The following is a 21,716-nucleotide window of genomic DNA, read 5'->3' on the forward strand; positions in this document are numbered from 1 at the left end:
ATAGCCTTATTATATATACACAAATAATATTTTCTCTTCATTTTCTTAATTTTCCTTAAATTACAAAAAAAAAAAAAAAAATCAACTTGCATTATGATCTCAATCATTGTTTTGAATATCCAAGCTAAGAGAGTACAGATGAGCAAGTGTTACCGGGCAATTGAGTTGCCTGTATGATGCATCCAATGACTGAATATTAATTTCAAATTGGTCACGTGAATAATTTTAATTATTATAAACATTACAAAAGCTATAAAGGTGAGCTGATCAGATGAGTCACGTGCGGAATTGCTATATAACAAAACCGAAATGCCAGAAACGAAATGTTTTTTTTTTTTTTTTCCTTTTTTGGTCGCATAAATTAAATAATATCGGAACTGTCCCTTTGCTGGAGTAGAATAGTACACGAGGCATGTCCTTCCGGTTCCGGCGGTAACAAATAACATCTACTCTTACTTACGTGGTGGTTACCGGGTATAATCCGATTGATTTTTTTACTGATACGAAGGGTAAAAAATTTTCAATTTAAATATTTTTTATTATAAAAGTTTTCGTTAATTTGATGAAGTATAACTGATCGTGTTGTTTCGACTCATTCGATCTTTTATTAATAATAAAAAAATAATACAGATTAATTAAATGAGACTTCTTTAATTTTAATGTTTTTTTCATGAAATGTTTAATCAATTAGTGTGTACATTATTAAATAGTTAAAATCTTAATATTATATGTTTAGATCTCAAGAAATGGCTTTTTAATTGGTAATTTTTTTTAATTATATACAAATAGTTCCAGTGTAACTGTCTTTTAAAATTACATGGAAATGTGGAATCAGCTAATCATGGAAAATACAATGAACATTAAAAAGCAAATTAAATAAAAGAAAATTAACCGTTGTTGAATTTATAATTTGTTTTGCATATTAAATAAAACGGACCGTTTGGCTTAGATTAAAATTTTTTCCTTGCGTTCGACGACAGCCCGTATGGCTGAAAGTCAAGTTACTTTTAAACTAAGAGTAGTATGATAAATTAATGTACTAATCGCCGTTTAGTTCTTGGATTGTAAATTAGGTTTTTCCGCTTTCCAGCACTGTCATTATCTATCAATAAAATTTATCAAACCGCCCCGTCGGCCGTCGCTCGTTTAGAGCGTCAATCTACGCGCCGCCTTAGACACGTCACCTAGGAATGACAAAGAGCGGGGAACAAGGAAAACTTCTTCCATTTAAAAATAAAAAAATGAAAAAAGATTACAGAAAGAAATCTCTGATTGAGTATTCATGTACAGAGAAGGAAGAATAGAGAAAGAGAAGAAGCTTATATGTATATAATCTGAGGATTTTTGCAGAGGAGACTCTGAATGTGACCTCAAAAACAAACCCAGTTAGATTGAGAGACAGCGGGAAAGAGAAGTTACAGAAAGAAATTAAAATATATAAAAGGCCAAGCAATTGTATAATATATTTGACCGCCATGTGCACATGGCTTCTCGGACTTCTCTTCTCCCTGCATACACATATTTGTTTTTCCTTTCTCTCACATGCTCTCTTCTTTCTCTCCCTCCTTCTCTCTCTCTCTCTCTCTCCTTTAGGCGTTAACCTCTTCTTTTTACGATACCATTGAAAATTATTGACTCAGCAGTTGGAACAGATTCCTCAGATCTACAGTGAAAAGCTCTGTCCATTCTGCAACCAGAAAAAAAAAATCTTCCATTTTTCTTCTAGAGTGACTGTTCTTTGCTGCGTGGCTCTGATTCAATCACCAAGGTTAGTTTAGTTCGTCCGTTTGATTGTCAGTTTCGGAATTCGATTGAATTTTATTACAAAATAAAAAAAAAAGCAAGCATAAGTGTTTTCATGGAAGAATTTTGACTTCTGGCTGTGCTTTTAATTTTTGACTTGCTCTGTTTGATGGATCTTCGCTTATTCTTTTATGCTTGATTTTGAAAAATTTTCACATAATGACGTATTAAGTTTTTGCGAACAGCTTTTCTTTTGATAATGGCAGAAAGAACATTATATGAAGTTTTAATGTCCAATTCAATGATAGAATTTTGTCTACCATCCTCCTCCTTCATCAAGTAGTTGATCGTTTTCAGTGAAAATGATAGTACAATTTGATGACCATCTTGCATGAGTTTCCACTTAATTTCTATGAGCTGTTGGGCAATAGCAATTTTTTTCTTATTGATTAAATAGCTATAGTGGGTGGTCATTGGTAAATTAAAGAAGCCATTCAATGTTCTGCTCTGCAAGTCTGTTCTGTAATATATTCATCATGAAGTAGCATATGCATTAATTTTTAAGTAACTTAATTCGATGACTAAATGGCATTTTTGTTGGATGACTATTTATATTTCATAATATTTGTTTAATTTTATGCTTGTAATGTTCACTGTGATTTATTCTGCAATTTATTCTTTCTCTGCAGGACCTAACAAGAATCCGTGTCTTTCTCCTTGGAAAATAGAAGTGGCGATTAGTGCATGTATGATTGATTATATTAGCCTTGTCCTGCCAGATGCATACACTGCTCTGTGTTGCGCGGTTGTTATCTATGGCATAGACGCATAAAATACATATTGCAAGTGAGTCCGAGTTAAGCAAAATGGAGAATGATCAAATGGATAAAATTGAAGACATGGACATTGAAGTTGTCCCTTCAATGTGGCCTGAAGATATTGATAGTGAAAAGCCATACAATGTAGAAAAACCAAGAGGGGATCAAGATATGTTGGAGGAAGTTACTATAGTTGAGGAGCCAAGTATAGTTGATTTCCACCGTCTTATAGAGCTAACCAATTATACTGATAGAGGCTCTTCTCAGTTAGCATACCTCGTTAAACATTGGGAATATCAGCAGGCAACTGCTGTGCGCCTTCTCAGAGAAGAGCTTGACATCCTAAGCCAGCAAAGGCAGGAAGTTGAGCTTAAGCAATTAGAGATATTGGAAGATTTTCTGTTTGAGGAAGAAGGATATGGTGGTGATAAGCGTCCGATATCTATATTAGACGAAGTTATTGATATATATCAAGATCTTCCTCGGAGAAAAAAAGAAGTCATTGTTCAAAAAAGGAAAGTAGAAGTAGATGCTGAGTATGATACTGTTACATATTGGAAGCAGCGAGCTATGCATTTAGAGAAATTGTTGGAAGCCAGTATTCAGAGAGAGCAAATACTTATTGAGAAGTTACAAGAAAGCGTAAAAAATTTGGAAAGGCAGACTTCACCAGTTGAAGAATTATCTCAGATTCTGAAAAGAGCAGACAATTTCTTACATTTTATACTGCAAAATGCTCCCGTTGTCATGGGTCATCAGGTAACTATATCTGAAATTTTTTACATTTTTATCTTCGGTGCTATTATTGTCTTTTCATATTTTCTGTCATAAGCTGAAGATCTTATTATTAATAATAGTCTTTTGTTTCAGGATAAAGAGTTGAGATATCGCTTTATCTACAATCATTTTCCAAGTTTGCAAGAGGAGGTAATAAATTGCAAAATGATGCCTTTTCCTCTTGGAGTAGAGAATTTTCCTTCTTGAACTTTTCCTGTTGTTTCTTCTTCAGAGAATTGTTTGCTTGAGTGGAGTTATAACACTGATATCTTCAATTTTTGTAGGATATTTTGGGAAAGACAGACATGGAAATATTCTCAGGAGTAGGAGTTAAGGAATCACAAGATTTCAAGAGAGAAGTTCTTGAAAAAGGATTGCCTGCAAAGAGGGAAATTACATTTGAGACAGAATTGTTTGGACTGAAGACATTTTTGATTTATGTAGAGCCTGTATTTAGCAAGTCAGGGGAGACAATTGGCATAAATTATATGGGAATGGATGTCTCTGATCAGGTAAATTAAATCCTATTTTCATGGTTATTTATGGCACTTTCTTTATCTTTTAGAAGCGGTGACAAATTTATGCTCCTTATTGTAAAACAGGTAAGAAAAAGAGAAAAGATGGCAAAACTTCGAGAAGAGATAGCAGTACAGAAAGCCAAAGAAACAGAACTGAATAAAACAATCCATATAACAGGTTTATTTAATTTAGTGAAAATTTTTCGTGATTTCACTTCCTGAAAAGTGTTCACTCTAATAGTGCTTTGTTATGATTTTGCAGAGGAGACGATGCGTGCCAAACAAATGCTAGCAACCATGTCTCATGAGATAAGATCTCCTCTATCTGGGGTTGTTAGCATGGCTGAGATCCTCTCGACCACAAACCTTGACCGTGAACAAAGGCAGCTACTAAATGTGATGATATCTTCAGGGGACTTGGTCCTTCAGCTTATTAATGACATACTGGACCTTTCCAAGGTTGAGTCTGGTGTTATGAAGTTGGAAGCTACAAAATTTCGCCCCAGAGAGGTAGTAAAGCATGTATTGCAAACAGCAGCTGCTTCATTGCAAAAAATGCTTACTTTGGAAGGACGCATTGCAGATGATGTTCCTATTGAGGTGAAGCATTGTAAAACATTGGATACAAACTACCTTTATCAGAAAATTTAAGCACACTAATTTAATTTATTTCAGGTTGTTGGAGACGTTCTAAGGATTCGACAGATCCTTACCAATTTGATTAGGTATTGAATTCCTTTTAAGATTATCATATTGATGTATGCTGGAAAAGATTTAGAGTTCTAATTGTGATCCTGTTACTGTTCACAGCAATGCAATCAAGTTTACACATGAAGGGAAGGTAGGGATAAACCTTTATATGGTACCAGATCCAGGATTTGGAAAAGCAGATGGAAAACATCAGAAGGCATCTGCTGGTCAGTCAACCACAAATGCACCAAAAGAGGATAAATATAAATCTACATCTCATAATAACAATGATACGGTTAAAAATGGAAATTCAATGAATGGAGATAAAGAGGAGGAACCTCATTTAGCAGAAACAATAGTGTGGCTACGCTGTGATGTTTATGACACTGGCATTGGAATACCAGGTGCATATCTAATATGCTCGACTTTACTCCATCTGTAAGGGATAACTGAGCACTCATTACATATTTCTTGGTTTCATGTAACAGAAAATGCTTTACCTACTCTATTTAAAAAATACATGCAAGTCAGCACGGATCATGCTCGAAAATATGGCGGGACAGGCTTGGGCCTTGCAATATGCAAACAGCTGGTGAAGTCATCAGAACTCATTTGGCATTCGCAATTTTCAGACTACATTCTGACATTTCTATGCATTTGATTAGGTTGAGCTGATGGGTGGATGTCTTACTGTGTCCAGCAAAGTGAACTGTGGATCTACATTCACATTTGTTTTACCATACAAGGTATCATCAATATGTGATTCTTCTGATGATACTGATGAACTCTCAGAAATGGCTGATAACGACACTGAAGAGGATGAAACTGCTGGTTTCTTTTTGTTCCAACCACGTACTTTGGGATCTCTATTCTCTAATGGATCCACCAGGACTCAAAAATTATTACCACATCGTATTGGTTATTCTAATTCTCATAAACTGAATGGCTTTTCAGAAAGTGGTTACTCATTTCCTTCTAATAATACTAAATTGAAAGAGACAGCTTCAGTTGAAGATGCCTGTTCGATGGTTGAAGTTGCCGACACATTGTCCGATCCTGAAAGTTCTTTTAGTCACAGCCCAGAACCTGATAATGAAATTGTAGCTTGTAGAAGCAAGCAGTGTCAAAATGACACAAATAATCCATTGCAAAATCATGCACCAGAATCCACTTGTTGCACGGAGTCAAGCAGACAAGTGGATGCAAGTTCAAAGACAAATGAACCCCAACAATCATGTCGGACACCAGAGAAATCTGATGCAAGTTCTCAGAGCACATCTGGCAGCAGTCCACAAGTACCAACATCAAAATTGCAGCCAAAGATCCTTCTTGTAGAAGACAACAAAATTAATGTAATGGTGACTCGATCAATGATGAAGCAATTAGGCCATACCATAGATGTCGTTAACAATGGAATTGAAGCTGTGCGCGCAGTTCACTGCAATTGTTATGATCTCATCTTGATGGTAATTCTAGCTAAACTCATGATTTTTTCATAATTTTATTGGAAATAATTTCTGCTGCTAATGTGGTCTGTTATACTAATTTTGCAGGATGTTTGTATGCCAGTTATGGATGGCCTTCAAGCCACCAAGTTGATTCGTTCTTTTGAAGAGAGTGGCAGCTGGGATGCAGCCATGAAGGCTGGAATTGAATTATGTACACCTTCAAATGCTCTACCTTCAACAAAACGGACACCTATAATTGCAGTAAGCACTTCCTGAACCACAAAGATGCCTTTTACTTTCTGCGCATAATTACTCTTTTTTTTTTGTACGTCTAAGAAAAATTAATTTGGTGAAATGCAGATGACAGCAAATGCATTGTCAGAGAGTGCAGAAGAATGTTATGCAAATGGCATGGACTCATTTATTTCAAAGCCTGTCACTTTTCAAAAACTAAAAGAGTGTCTTGAACAATATCTTTCGTGATATCTTCTGTAAATTTATGCTTTGTGAATATGAATGACAAAGTGCTAGGAAAGTTTTGTAATCACTGCTTGCAGCTGTTAGCATCTGAGTTAGAAGTCTAAACTGTATAAATCCATCAATGTAATATATATATATATATATTTTTTTTTTTTTTTTTCTCTCGGTGTATGTGTGTGTGTGTGTATATATATATATATAACAATGTCCGAGAAAGCACAATTAGCTAAGAAACTCAAACTACGTCGTATGATCACATGTATAGAGGATAAAAGGATATAGGCGTTCAGTGCCAACTTTAAAGGAAGAAAGGAATTCTGAAGGGAAGGAAACAGCTTCTGGACATGTCCAAGTCCAGCTGTTGGTTATCCTCAAATAAACGACAGTCCAATTCCAACCGGGTAGTTACTTTTAAATTAAACGCACCGGTTGGTTGGTAGCAGTAACACTACCTCTAACGGCGCCTGCTGGCGACTCCTTAACGACCAAGAATTGTCGTTGGACAACCTCCTGTAATCCTCCGGGAAATCAAACGTATAAACGCACCGTCTGGCTTGAAATGCTTTCACGATTCACTCTCAAAAATTTCATTCTATTAAAAGTTATGATCTTTGATAAAATGGTTGATTAGGGTTTCTCGCAGAACTCCAATTAATGTAGCCTGCTCATTTAAAATTGATAAGAAAAGAGGAAAAATGAAATAAAGGACTCTACATTACTTTTTCGTTATCACTTTCCATATACATAGAAAACAAAAATAGAGATCTACCGGGTTCTAAAATATTACAGCAAAAAGTCCAAAGCCAATATCTTTCATCATAAAAATAGCTGCTTGATGATGGTATCAGGTGGCTAAAAGTTACTTACGTTGTTCTAATTCTGTAATCCTACTCTTACATTACAGCTGCTCGATAAAACCACTATATTTTATACTGTTGATGTTGAATCCGCATCACTTTGTTCCCCAGATGATGTCCCTCGTTCTTCTGGCAAGTAGATTGATAATGGGGTAGAGCGTGGCAGTTCCATGTTGGAACTGGGAGGATTAGTGCCATTACAATCACTTCTCTTGAAAGTATGGGATTCCATGTCCTTTTGATCGAAAATGCTTAACAGATACATAATTTTGCTCCATATTGAGCCCTTTGAATCGCTTGGCCTGTGTTCATAGACGAACATAGCTACGTAGGTAATAAGAGATAGAATTGCAACTATTCCTGCAATCATGAATAGGCCCCAGAAACTTCTAAGACTTAACCGATTAGAAGAAACTGATGTGCTAAGATCTTGATAACTGTCTTGGATGCCAAACCATGCTCCCTCTATTTCCCTCATTTTATGTCCTTCAGTCACGTTTAGAATTGCTCTTGATACATCAGGAACTAGAGGAGACCCTCTAGGGAAGGCCTTCAAGTTGCAAAACCAGACAAAACGAAGATAAAATTTGGTTTAGTTATTTCGGATTCTATAATAAATATTTTCATTCATGCCAAATTAACAAAGCCTGAGAAGAAAACACTTGAGAGAGGGAATAATTAACTTACAAATCCAAAGCCGTCTGTCTTCAATATAGGTGCAGCCATAGTATACTTAGAGCCATACTTTGCCAGGAGGAGCTTCATATATGGAATTTCGTCGAAAGCAGCAGCAATGCCACCATTTCTACTTCCCTTGAAGAACAGATCATCACATTCTTCAACAGAATCATAAATTATGAGCTTGGCTTCATCAAAGCCAAGATTTTTCAAGATTTCCGGAACAAAAGAACCTCTCTTGTAGCCTACATTCTCCCCATTTTTTATCAGTTGTTTTACATCAGTATAGGTTGGCAGGAGCTGCTGTATTGTTAGAAGACTTGTTAAGCTGGCAGTGTAACTTTGTATCAGAATCAATACAACAAAGCACCATACGATTATCACTAACCTACCCAAGTTACTAACCACTCCTTCCCCTGTAATAATAGTTAAGAAAAAGAAAATTATAATGAAGTTGTTGTTATTTAATGATATGAAAAACAATGGAACTGAAATTACTTACTGTGAGCAGAAAACATGGTCGAGAAGGAAAAGTATAAGCTAGTGCTAAGTTGATGAGAAGGAGGACCTCGGAATTCTTTATTTATTCTATGTTCAAGAATCCAGACAACAAATCCAATAAACAAAAGGAAACAAAAGCTTGTTGCCCAAAGATCCCATGTCAAAGGCTTAACAAAAACCCAAGCATTTTTATTCCTGTTGTCTATGGTTGGTACTACCATGTATACTCCTGATTCTGTATATGGCAATGTGAAGTCAGCATGTAGAGACCTATTATACACAATGGTTGTATCTCCTACTGCAGCATCAAAATTCTGTTATTGCAATACCAAACAAAAATGCCCATTAGTAAAGGAAATGACATTTCTATCAAAAATACAGAAAAGATTAAAAAGATCGGTTTACCCCTAAGTGCACTTGATAGACCAGATCATCGTAAGTTCCTGCACTGCTACCATCTGACCTGGCAAAGGGTATATATTCGAAAATTAAAGCATAAGGTAAGGCTTTTACCATAGCCTCAAAAACATCTATACAGTAGCCTGTTACTGTTGTGGTGTTAGTATAAGGATCTCTTGTCACCTTTACAAATTCACTGAAACCATCCTTCACTGGCACTCCGATTCGTAGCTTCTTCCCATTTGTTGGAATCTGCCATCCCTTAGGAATAGAAGTTGAATCCCCTGGCCATATAACAGGTGCAAGACTGAGCTTGGAAGTAGAATTCGAACTTATTGCATTTATTCCTAGGCCCAAATTCTTGAATAGTCCGTTTTTAGGTGTCCAATATCCAATTCCTCTTGGTCCATTACCAATCACATTAACTATCTCGAAAGCTGAAGATTGTAGCTGTCCATTAACAAATAGGAAATCTCCTGTAAGACCTTTAAAGCTAGTATCTGATAATGCCCGCACAAGGTTCGGACCATTTTGCGATACCCCAAGAGTTGCAAGGTCAGTTAGTGAAGTTTTAGTAACATTTGCCTTTTGGAAGCCAAAATTTGAGGTCCCAGCTTTCTCGATTGCCTTGGCTAATGCGACGGCAGCATCATAAGCCCATAATCCATAAATGTCCAATTCAGCATCAACTATGCCAGGATTATCTTGCAAGAATTTCCTTTTCCATCGAACCCTAAAATTTTCAAGCTCCTTAGTCTTTGGAATGAAAGGTCTGACACCCAATACTCCTTGCATTGAATCAATGACCGAAGGACTTAGTGAACTCAAGAGACCAGTCATCCCATCGGTTATGATCCAAACATAGCCCTCACTCATCATTCCAATCTCTCTTACTTTGGTGAAAAACCGAGAGCCAATAGAGGATGACATATGCACAATAAAGACTCTAGTTTGCATAGTCATCAACTTGTAAAGCTCTTCCATGATTTGATCATCGGTGGCAGACGGAGAAATGGTGCTGCGGTAGGGGATTCGGGTATCAATTGCTTGTAAAGCATCGGTTAAATAAGGTATGACTCCTTGACCATACTCATTATCTACGTAGATGGGCACTGCTTGTCTCCATCCAAATAATTTAACAATTTCAGTAATGGCATGGACTTGGGTCGAGTCACTTTGGGTTGCTCTGAAAAAATATGGACTTCTAATGGAAGTAAGAGAAGAACTTGTCGCAGAATATGAGATGATGGGTACATGAGCTTTTCCTCCAAGATCAATTACAAAATTAGCTTGCATTGATGTTGTTGGCCCTATGATTGCTTGCACTTGCTCATTTTTTATCAAGTCCAAAGCTGTATTTGGAAGGAGACAAAAAATTTCATGACTTGTTTACAAAATATAACAGAAAAAGAAATCCCTTTGCACATATAATCTGTAATAACAAGAACATCAAATGAACAATGGATAAATTTGAATTTAGAGAGAACCTGCAGCAGCAGCAGCAACAACATCTGCGGCGGAGTCCCTGGCGATGATGTTCAACCTGGTCCGATAGTGAGTATGTGTTTGATAGAAGTCTGTGAGGGCCATATTTATGCAACTCAATCCCATTTTCCCTACCCATTTCTCCAAGTCAACAACCATTCCTACTTTCACTAAGATTGGTATCGTTTCTTGTTGTGCCATCTTCATTTCAACCAAATACACAAACAAAAGCGAAAAGATAACACCTTTCGATATTGCCTTCCTCTTCATGTCATTAAGTTGGTTGTTCCTTTGATTGAGAAGTAATGATTTTATCAATTAAAGCCCAGAAGAAGATAGAGACCAGTCATCATATACATATACACAAACGTTGCAACTTGCAAGGAAATTTCATTGTAAACACATTATTACGTAATCACAAGGTCAAGGATCCAATTACTGAATTAAATTGACAATCCATATTGTACAGAGATGGCAAGCAAAAAGTTTCTGATTGTGAACGACATGAATTGTCCTCTGGCATCGTCGTTTACCTTGACCAAATCAAATTCCACTTGTCGAGAAAGTCAAACCCACTGCACAAATAACCGACTTATGGAGTTTTTTTTTTTTTTATTTTTTTGTGGAAATATATTTATACAGTACTAGTATTAAGTATTTAGAAGCCTCAGTCTCATTATTAGCATTTAATTAAACTCTTCTTCTATCTAGTTGGTAGAATCGTTTACTTTTGTATTCTTTTAATTAATCGTTTACGTTTTTTCTTGGTAAAAATTAATCGTTTACTGTTAATTTATCTCTTCAACAGGATACGCTATTGCCTTTTCGTTAAACGAAGGTCAATGAAATTAATTAAGTTGTGTAATGGATGCAAAAAGTTTCCCTTGCTTAATCTGTTTGTCATGTGCATTAAATTATTAATATAAAGTTCAATAGTATATAATAGTTTAAAAACTCAACTTTTTTTTTTTTTTTGGCATAATTTACTCCATAAACTTGCATAAAAAAAAATCTAATTCTTGGCAAAACAAAATATTCAACATAATCAAATATTTGTCTAATTCTATAATTTTATTAAATCAAATGTTTTGTTTAATTATTTTTTAAAAATTAAAGAGAAGACACTGTAAATTGTTCTTCATTATTGTTATTTAATAATTTTTTTTTCTAATTTTAAACTTTTTAAACGTATAAACGCACCGTTTAGCTTGAAAGGCTTTCAGGATTCACTCTCTTAGAAGCAATCTTCGTTTTGAGTCCCAAAACAAGACTACTATCCAAGAAAACTTCCAAAATATCAACTAATCTTGAATTGAATTCACTACACCTCCGGAGAGAAAAATAAAATAAAATAAAGAAAAGCATGATCTTGGTAGTTGGTCGCCGTCCGATCGTCGTATATTAATTGCAAGCTTTAATAAATTTCACTGTCTCAACTTTAATTTTTATCAATTAAATGTTACGAACTAATAAATCTTTAAAAAAATTAGAAAGAATTTTTTTGAAAGAAAAGATATAAGACAATAATAAATAAAAAGTTAAAAGAGAAAAAAGAAAAAAAGATAAATGAATTCAATGAAACAGGCACATACACATAGAATAGACAGCAGATATTAAAATTCTAAATGCAGGACTAAACATTTATCTGTTAATAAGAGTTGTTCTGAAAAGGCAAATGTATATGGACTTGACATAAATGTTAAGACGTCTTTCTAAAGCCACAAATCATATTACTCATCTCTTGATGCAGGATCCATTCCAGTAGATGGGCTATCAGCAAAATACTCCTGGTGCTTCACATTCACGCCATGCTGCTCATTTCGTTAGCAAAAAGAACCGCCATTACATCAATATAATAGTAAGATAAAAAAGTAAGAGTCAACCTACAAGTACATCAACTTAGGAAAAGCCATTTCTATTAGTCACATAGTCGCCCGCAACATATATTTATATACACTTGAGACAGTTCATCCTGCGTTAAAGTAAGTTCAGTTCTCATTTTAACCCTAAATCATGCAAAAATATTATGGTGAAAAGAATAATGTCGCAAATTAGACATGGCCGTTTTAACATAGAACTATCAAACCTTCTTAAACACTTGCTACAGAAAAAATGTGGATCAAACTGCAGCGAAATTAGGCACTGCCATTTTAATGTATAACTATCAAACCTTATTATTCAACACTTATTACAGCAAAAGTGAGGATCAAAGCTTGGTTTTAGGATGCATGACCAAAGTTAGGACCAGCAAAAAACTTAGTCTTTCTAAACAGAGGAAGAAAGAGAATTTTATTGTTTACCCCTTGCAGTGCCTTGGACAGGTCATCCATTGTTAAGATCAGCCGCTTATCCTGTTCCGAAAAAAAAAAAATTTAAGACCAGGAAGAACAAAATACCCATGTATTAAACATAAGATTTAAATAGCACCTTTTGCTGCTTCTCTCTTTTGTCTTTCACCACAGAAGTTTGACGAGCCCTGCATTGCCTAAATGAGAGTGCAGAAGAAAAAGTTCTCCATCATTAACACCATGCCAATGAAAAAAATAATGCAGTTTATACTACATAAGGTGGAAGAATTGTCCACGGAAAAATACAAGAAATTCTATTATTGAATCAACTGACTTGACTTGATATGAATAAGGGTAAAAGTACCCATTTGGATATCATGTTTTTGTAAAGGGCAGAATATGCTGCAACAGCCTATGAACAAAATCTCAGTGCATAAACACAGTGATTTAGAACATGGATCTTGTTTGTAAATGAATTCCTATATCAGGTATCTTTTAGTTTAACACATAGAATTCATTAAAAAATTATGATGCCAATAACAACTAAGGCTCAATCCTAACTAGTTTAATCGGCTACACAAATCTTTGTTTAATTCTACTTATTTCACAGCGACAGCCTCACTAATGTTAAAAAAAAAATCATTATGAAGCCATCACAGAATATTTCAAAACTCATATACTTGGTCTAGAGTTCATTTGCAAATTCTATCAATTTTGCTCAAGTAAAACCAATTTCACAAAATCAAAATATGCAAACATGTTGAGTGTATATTTGGTGCAATTGAAATAAATTCCATAAATCTAGCAATCAGGTCAAGTCAAGGATATATTCTCAACATACTAGAACATGAATTATCCAATATTTCGCTTGGAAGGGATAGAACTGCTAGTAAACCTTTATTTAGTATGGTTAAATACACATTTAATCAGCATCTTCCACTACTGCCTCTAATCCTTTTTGAAACTTTAAACACTTCTATGTGTTTCGCATATATTTACTATGAAAAGAAAACCCTTGACTTTAACCCACTACATAAAGTCAGTGATGTCAAAGTACTACAAATAGATTATAGTGCTTGTTAAAGAGATAGGAGGACAAAAGCAAAATTGATACATACTGGAGTGCATCCATCGCGACCTCTGAAACAAACTTTTGTGTAGCAACAGCTACTAATCTGATTCTGCAGAAAACATAATACACCAAGAGTATAAAACTGGCCCATTTTATAAAGACTAAATATTAAAGATTTTCAACTCAAAGACAAGCAAATTTGAAATTCTGACGAACCAAAAGTTCTTAACATTGAAAAATATAATCTAAACTAAAATACAACAATCTATACAGCATACAGATAATCAATTCTAGATAAATTTGAACTACTCGACAGTTAACTCAATTGAAACCCTTATAGTGAGATAACAAAGGTAATAACAAAAAATACAATCGGCAAAACTAGTTCGCCCAAAAACCCAGAATAACAATTAGCAAATATACGGAAAATTATCCAGTAAGAAATTGGCAATGCATAACCTCATTGCGAAATAGGACCCAAAAGTAAATAAACAAATAGTTTTTAAAAAATTGCAAATAAATTCCTCAACGTAACTCGTCTGCTCTCATTAGATCTCGACCACTAACAAAATCATATGCTGCAAACCATATTCGACCCAGATAAAAATTTCCCATAGCCATCTGATTGCCCCAAGTTAAAAGACCTAACCAACTGCTCGACTAACCTAGATAACTTTTCAATATTTCAATTGCGAGAAGAAACAAAGAAAATTTAGGGAAGAAAACAAATCATTGCAGGCAAATTAATGTAGCTCGCTTAAAAGTTCAGGATGGGAAGGAAGGAAAAAAAGAGAGGAATAAGGAGTACCTACAATCGAACATCGGGACATTGAAACCCACTCTTGGCTAAGTAGTGCTCAACCAATTCGTCGGGTATCTGCAAATCATTAAAACAAAATTAGTAAACCTAATCGAATTAACATATAAATGGACTATGAGCTAATAATGGAGTTTTCGAAGGAGAAAGAAGGGGGACTATACAGTGGGAGTGAAATCCATTAAGGAAGAAAGGAATTCTGTGAGAGCTGCGTCATCATCGTGCCTTCCATCGCTTGATTGCTGGCTGTTATTACTATGGTTCATGTTTCTTGTTTGTTTCTTTTTTTCTTTTCTCGTTAACTCTCGCACGCTGGTTAATATGGGCTTTCAGGCTTCGACGCTATGACTTCTGATTTCAGTATTTTACGGTCACGACTGATGGGTCCCATGCCTGAGTTTTTTTTACTCCTCCAAAATTACTCTCCATGAAGAAAATTTATTAAAGAATAATTAAATTTTTTTTATTTTTAATCAAATTAATGATGTAAGATCAATAATTATTTACTCAAACTAATGAATATTTTATTACTATGATTTAATTGAAGAAGAAAGTAACTAATTTCTGAATTATTATCTTAGAGCGAACGTACAGATATATAAATTGAAGTTGACAAACGAAATTTCGAGAATTTTTGCGTTGTTGATTAGGGAAAACCCCAAGTTATTTTAATTATATTACATTGTGTTCCAGGTTGATTACTATTTTGCCTCTTTCCTCGAAAAAGGAACAAATAACTTGACAATTTCATTTCCATTGTAATAAGAAAAATCAATTTGAGGAACGCAGCTAAGCACACCACACCAGCCGCCAGGGAAGGAGTCGTAGTCCAAGCAAATTAAAATGAAGCATGAGGCTATTCATGAAAGAATCTGTATTTTATGATTTGATTTGATTTGATTTGTCCAGAGTACATCATCAAAGCAAAAAATGGAGTTCCGGTTATAGATATGAATCAACTAATTATTGTCCAAAAAATAGAGAACAATTTCTAAAATATTTTCGTCTAATTATTCTGTGCACTTCAATTGTTGTTTCTTCAGAAATACAAACAGAAGAAATTTTAACCAAAGCAACAGCTGAAAATCTGACTAGCATCAGACTTAAAAAAAGCTCTGATATATTTGACTCTATATTGTTGAGGGAAGGAAGGCAAAAGAAAGTAACTCAAATCTATTTTGACCTTTGCTGAGTATAACGTAATATTCCATAAACGTCTATGATGCCAGGAGGAAAAACAGGATCAGTTGCCGCCCTTACTGCAACTTTTGCTACTGCAGTAACATTGACAGGAGGAGTGAACAGCGGTCCGACGAGTGGAAGCTGGTTAAGTGATTTAGCATGTTGAAGAATCTGCAGGCATGTATAGGATAGCTCAATCACAAATAATAATAACAACAATAATCAACATCTACATTCCTAAAAGGATATTGCCCTTTGCAGCCAAATCTGCTGAAACATGTTGTACACAGACATATTTCATTAATTACATTCCTTTTCACCTCCATTGTCCAGCATCGTTCAGTTGGGGCAACCCAAAGGTACAGCCAAAATATAGTAAGAAAGAGCCAGAAATTACCATCTCCAATGGTGAACCAATGACACCAAGAGGTAACTTCATGCTACCAACCTTCCGCGTCCCATATATAAACCCAGGTCTGAGAATCACTCCTGAACAAGGACAACAAAAATGGTTCTTCAATAGTCTCCCATTAAAGCAAGAACCATATTATGTCATTGTTATATTGTGTTGTTTTGCCACAAGGAAGAGAGATTATTATTTGAAAATACACTGGTAAACATAGCTACAAGATTTTGACATAAGCCTGAATTAAGAATACTGCACACCATAACTAACATACAGAATAATATTGTCATTTAGAAAAAGAAATTTCACAACTTAAAAGTTTTTAACCTTTCAGTTTTTTCAGAAAAGCAAACCAACACGTGACAGTTTATAGTGATGTGAGAGAGAAATTGTACCTCCGTAAGGAAACTTGGTCAGCAACTCTGTTTCAGCAGCTCTCTATTTCAAAGAGGACGAGTAACAATGTTCCATTAGATACGAATTATTTGAACAAAATTACAGGTAATCACTAATCAATATCATGGTAACACTTAGGGCGTCGATCTTGTGACATAACCAATGCATATTTGACGTCATAGAATAAATTTATGCACAATATAAACATGGTGAATGCTACACAAGTTGGCAGTCAACAGATTAAACAACAATAAAATAAAATAAGTTTGATCAAAGAGCAACTCATCTGTTTTCCAAAATATCAAAGCTAGAAATGTCCGAGTCAACAGTCACCACATAATTTCAGTTCTCTGCAATAACTACTAATTTCTAAATAACAAAATTAGCAGTAAATAAAAAATCAATCAGTACCTTTCCGTCATAATATCCTTGCAGTAAGTAATTGGCCATACCAAAGTCAGCAGCAGAGATATAAACAAATCTTTTTACACCTATTAGAAAAAAAAAAATGGACTCATTGCCATTGCAATAGAATAAGTAAAAAATGAAAGATAAAAAGAATAAAGTGATGCAGCCAAAATTGTGTTGCTATGAGAAAAGGAGACAGCCAATTGTCCAGGCTTGAGGGCCCATCACATATGTACAGAGGCAGAAAGTTTGCAATATAATTGAAAGACCGAGTCATTTCATCAGTGGCAAAGGCTTATTGTATGATGGCAGACAAGTAATTTCAGCAAGGAGTGCAAGTGAGAAGTAATTATTAAAAAAAACACTTAAAATGAAGCTATAGCAAAACAGTTTGTATCCCTAAGGTGGACAAGCAAAATAAGCATGTAAGCAGCAGAAAGTCCCATGTCAAGTTTATAGCTCCTGCTAGATGCCTCAACCATTTTAAATACCTAATACAACCAGAACAATAAGTTTTCTAAAAGCATTACAGAGTAACTTATAGTTTGTTTTAAGCTTCTGGTGGAATTGTTTTATCAGAAAAAACACCAATCCATAAAAGTTCCTAGCAATTGGTAGTTCAACTTCAAACAAATTAGAATGCCTGTTAAAGTCAAGCTGTTAACCTTATTTCCTCAAGGCTTTTATTTTGAACCACTTGCAGTCATTTTGACATGACATAGCGATCAAACGGCAATTAAAATCTCAGCTATCTAATATCCATACCTTTTTCTGATGCAGCTCTTATTGCATTTATGTTTGCAGTTCCATTAATCTTATACATGTAAGATTGAGAGCCAAAACCACCGACACATGAAATCTAGAAAAGGTAAACTCAATGAGCAATTGGTCCATAAAATCATAAAAGAAGTGTTAACAAATTAAAAATCATCAAATCTTGTACAAAAAAATGGCTGTCCTATAGACAGATGCAAGCAAAATTTTTAGATTTGCTGCGCTAGTGGATTAGCTAAACTACTGATATGGTGAGGCAACACATACAATGGCAGAAACCCCATTAAGAGCTTCCTTCCATGAATCAGTTGAAAGAAGATCTCCTGTAAAAAGAAAAGATTAACGCTAGCAAAAGTTAGGTAAACCTTTCAAATCTAATACAATCAAGAAAGTGCTGTAGATTAAAAGTAAACCTTGATGCCAGGTCACAGCATTGGCCCAGGAATCGCTTATTGATGACCTACCAGACCTGAAATGATCAACATATATTAAGAGAACCAAGAAAAAATATATTGAATGGTTGAAGACATGAGGATCCAGTTCAACTATATGAAATGAGAAATGATAATTAGCAGGTAACCTAGTAGTTCCAGTTAGAAAAATGAATATAGCAAAACCTAAGAGGGACGTAAGAACTATTTTGATTGATACATATTTAAAATATTTTCCAATATTTATATGTCATAATTTGGGAAGTGATTGAGAGTTGGCATTGTATAAACTGATTTAATGTGCTGGATATTTAAGATTGAAGAACAAAGATCAGGCAACATCAGTCGTATTACGACTGTGGATGCTTCCTGTAGTATGAATGACACGACCACTTAACAAGATATAAGTATACAAACCATTAATTTGTTTTACATCAGATGAGCATAGTGATTCCACTGTACTTTCAGTGTTCAACACCCAATGACCAGATTTAAGGAAACTACATATCCTGATGAGAAATTCTCACCCGCGCAAAACTTTAAGTAATATGAATTACTCATTTCCATCGATAAAATCACCCAAAAACACATTAGCATCAACAGGGACATACGAAGATGTAAAGTCATAAATCAAATAAGTATCACTGCCAGCAAAGACAGCAGATGAATTACAACTTTAGAGGAGCATAATACCTGCTAAGGCTAACAACAGATACATTACGATCCAGAGCTTCTTTGCACATATGGGAGCCAACAAATCCATTTCCACCCAACACAAGCAACTGAATTGATTGAGATATTGGTTAAAATGTATAGAAGCAAACAAATATATCTACAAGAACAAAGACAAAGTGCAGTATGCAGCGGACAGCATACCTTCTCCGTTGGCGGCGGAGGAACATCTACTGTCTCTGCTTCCTCAACTTTGAAGGGCTCATCAACCTTATCAGAATCAGTTGATAGATGCCTCCCACTCCTGGATGCAGCTATTGCACTGTTTCGAAATAATTAATAAAAAGGCTCAGGAAACTTCACATCCTTCACACTTGGCAACACTATAAACTGATACATTCAAACTTTAACATCAAAAGCAAAATGCCAAAGAGAAAAGCTATAAAAAAATCCAATCGCAGTTCTATTTCCTCCTTTTACCATTGCTAGTACACACTCCAAAATCTAATTTATGAATAAACATTCACGAAAATTGATTATATTAACCAATGTAAATCTAAAACGGCATCACGACTAAATATATATGAATGAAAATTCAAAACAAACGGGCAAAAGAAAACAAAAAAAAAAAGATTCAAGGAAGAGCTTACTACAATCTGGAAACTGGTGATCTTGAATGGATCAACCGTGACGCGAGCATCCTCATTTTATTGTATACCGTATTACTGAAAATTGCTGATCAACAATTAGAGCTAGCTTAGGTTTTCCAAGAGGTTTGTCTTTAGAGCTCCTGCGCTCTGGCGGTTTCTACTGCCAGAAAAGTCAGGCTCGCTCACGCAGAAGGGGAACAAACAAGCGATCCCAAGGAGAGAGGACACATGGCGCCCAATAGAGATGACAGATGTGGCTTGACGTCGGCCTTATAGAATCTGTGGAGAGGAAGTTTAAGGTGTTTCGCCAATGGACTTCAACAGCAGTGCTTCTTCATTTTTACTCACGTGGCAAAATCACATCCTTTAGATTGAAGACAGGAAACTTATCTATGAAGTGTGATCTAAAAAGCCATTAATAGATAGGGTAGGTTGGTAATTGCATTTCGGCTCCAAAGGAAGCCCAATTGCCCGTGTCTTAGGTCCGCTTTTAGTTAGGCCCATTACTAATCGAGAAGTCTTATGATGGGCCTTATTACTACCTTTGTATCCAGTCCACAATGCCTAATTGAAGAACTAGGCTGGGCTCAATGTAGCGACCGTAGAGTTAAATCGGTAAAATCGACCAACCTCTTGGGTAAGTACTTTTAACTTGTAGAATTAAGGATAATTATAAAATTTAAGTTAGAAAGTGTGCAATCTAAATAAATAAATAACTAATTGAGACAATTAAGTGCAAGTTGGTTGAGCTTTTTACTAATATGAAGAGTGAGATATCTCATATTCAAGTCCTCTCGATTATAAAATTTTTCACCAATTTAGTAAGAGGCTAAGGGCTATTCCTGCACCAATTTAGTAAGGACTATTCCTGTTATATAGCCGTACAGTATGTTTGGAACAAATTAATAAGTAATATAGACTTCATTTATAAATGAATTTCTCATATTTGGTATATCATAATTTAAATAATGATTTCAATTTTATTAAACAAAATTATGTTTGGAATAAATTCTTAAATAAAAATTCATTTGTCTTTACTTCTTATAATATCCTTGACATAATAATTAATAAAAATAAATAACAAACATCAATTTATTATATACAATAAAATAACTTGTTGTTTTTTATTAATTAGTTAATTAATTAATTATATAAGCATTAACATTCATCGTAATAATTATTTTAATTGTTAAAAATCTTATTGATTTAAGTAATTATTTTGGAAACTACAACAATATTTAAAAAGGTTATTATTATTTTCAATTGCATTTGAAAATAACTGTTGATAGTCAGTTTTTATAATTTTATAGTAATATTATTATTATAATATTTAAAAAAACTAACATTATTAATAGTTTGGAATTTTCAAAAAGAAAAAAAAGTAAATAATTATTATCAGATTTCCAAAAAAAAAAAGCGGTAGTAGTAATTTTCCAAAAAAAATAAAAATATAAAGTTAGTTATTACCGGATTTAAAAGAAAACATTAGTAGGAATTTAAAAAAAAATAAAAAAAGTTAGTTATTACCATATTAAAAAAAAAACGTGTAGGAATTTTTCAAAAAAAAAAAAAAGAAACAGAGAGGAAAAAAAAAAGAGTAAAAACAATTGATTTTACAGTGGAGGGTAATTTTATCAATTAAAATTTCAATGGTTTAATTTTGTGAAATTCACTTGAAAATTCCATCAATTTTAGTAGAATTTGAGTAAGACACATTCAATGTCAAAGAATTCAATTCATAGAATTTAAATCTGTATTTTTTTCATTCCAAATACAAAATTTTGGATTTTCAAATGAATCCTACAAGGAATTCATTTGTTACAAATGGATACTTATTCTTTTATTAGCTCATTTTCAATTTGATAGAATATTTTTTTCTTAAAAAAAAAAATTTGATGGAATATTTGGAAGTTGGAAGTGGAATAAGAGTCCGGACAGCTCGCTAACTCAAAATCTGGGTCCGGTCACGATTGAAACAATTCATTAAACTTTCCTTTTTCTGGAGTGGATTCAAGCTTAAGTCTCTGCACAAGACGTGACTGGTCGTAGATGAGAAACACCAAGAAGATATTCGTCATCCATCCAAGCTAAAATGGCCGCCAAATCTTAAATATCTCGGATCCACTACTAACTAGAGGAGCTAAGCCAACTATATAATTAGCTTTGCTCTCGACAGCAATATGGTGGCAGGGTGTCCAAAAGCGACCTGCCCATGCTCCTGCCTCG

General features: G+C 34.5%; 4 protein-coding genes across 4 annotated transcripts; 1 reads left to right on the forward strand and 3 right to left on the reverse strand.

Annotated features, from left to right (window-relative positions):
- Positions 1-1,182: 1,182 nt before the first annotated feature.
- On the forward strand, positions 1,183-6,632 carry HK5 (histidine kinase 5). Its single transcript, XM_089725214.1, has 12 exons — positions 1,183-1,768; positions 2,433-3,320; positions 3,432-3,488; positions 3,623-3,850; positions 3,941-4,034; positions 4,119-4,456; positions 4,532-4,581; positions 4,667-4,950; positions 5,035-5,138; positions 5,212-6,012; positions 6,100-6,255; positions 6,355-6,632. The coding sequence occupies exons 2-12, from the start codon at positions 2,610-2,612 to the stop codon at positions 6,475-6,477; spliced, it is 2,946 nt and encodes a 981-aa protein (XP_089581340.1). The 5' UTR covers positions 1,183-1,768; positions 2,433-2,609; the 3' UTR covers positions 6,478-6,632.
- Positions 6,633-7,176: 544 nt separating this feature from the next.
- LOC105637504 (glutamate receptor 2.7) lies at positions 7,177-11,199 on the reverse strand. The gene is made up of 5 exons (XM_012220980.4): positions 10,397-11,199; positions 8,916-10,261; positions 8,512-8,824; positions 8,019-8,425; positions 7,177-7,881 (listed from the first exon to the last, which is right to left on the reverse strand). Exons 1-5 carry the CDS (start codon positions 10,662-10,664, stop codon positions 7,402-7,404), a joined length of 2,814 nt encoding a protein of 937 aa, XP_012076370.2. The 5' UTR covers positions 10,665-11,199; the 3' UTR covers positions 7,177-7,401.
- Positions 11,200-11,965: 766 nt separating this feature from the next.
- Positions 11,966-14,911, reverse strand: TAFII15 (TBP-associated factor II 15). Its single transcript, XM_012220982.4, has 6 exons — positions 14,736-14,911; positions 14,567-14,631; positions 13,801-13,863; positions 12,822-12,879; positions 12,695-12,745; positions 11,966-12,205 (listed from the first exon to the last, which is right to left on the reverse strand). Exons 1-6 carry the CDS (start codon positions 14,835-14,837, stop codon positions 12,125-12,127), a joined length of 420 nt encoding a protein of 139 aa, XP_012076372.1. The 5' UTR covers positions 14,838-14,911; the 3' UTR covers positions 11,966-12,124.
- Positions 14,912-15,559: 648 nt separating this feature from the next.
- On the reverse strand, positions 15,560-19,764 carry LOC105637506 (NAD(P)-binding Rossmann-fold superfamily protein). Its single transcript, XM_012220983.4, has 10 exons — positions 19,491-19,764; positions 19,045-19,162; positions 18,862-18,950; positions 18,151-18,206; positions 18,005-18,060; positions 17,729-17,822; positions 16,967-17,046; positions 16,555-16,597; positions 16,151-16,242; positions 15,560-15,924 (listed from the first exon to the last, which is right to left on the reverse strand). Exons 1-10 carry the CDS (start codon positions 19,544-19,546, stop codon positions 15,745-15,747), a joined length of 864 nt encoding a protein of 287 aa, XP_012076373.1. The 5' UTR covers positions 19,547-19,764; the 3' UTR covers positions 15,560-15,744.
- Positions 19,765-21,716: the final 1,952 nt, after the last annotated feature.

This window comes from Jatropha curcas, chromosome 8 (assembly GCF_041381405.1).
Source record: "Jatropha curcas cultivar XTBG-Jc1 chromosome 8, XTBG_Jcur_1.0, whole genome shotgun sequence".
NCBI classification, from domain to species: Eukaryota; Viridiplantae; Streptophyta; class Magnoliopsida; order Malpighiales; family Euphorbiaceae; genus Jatropha; species Jatropha curcas.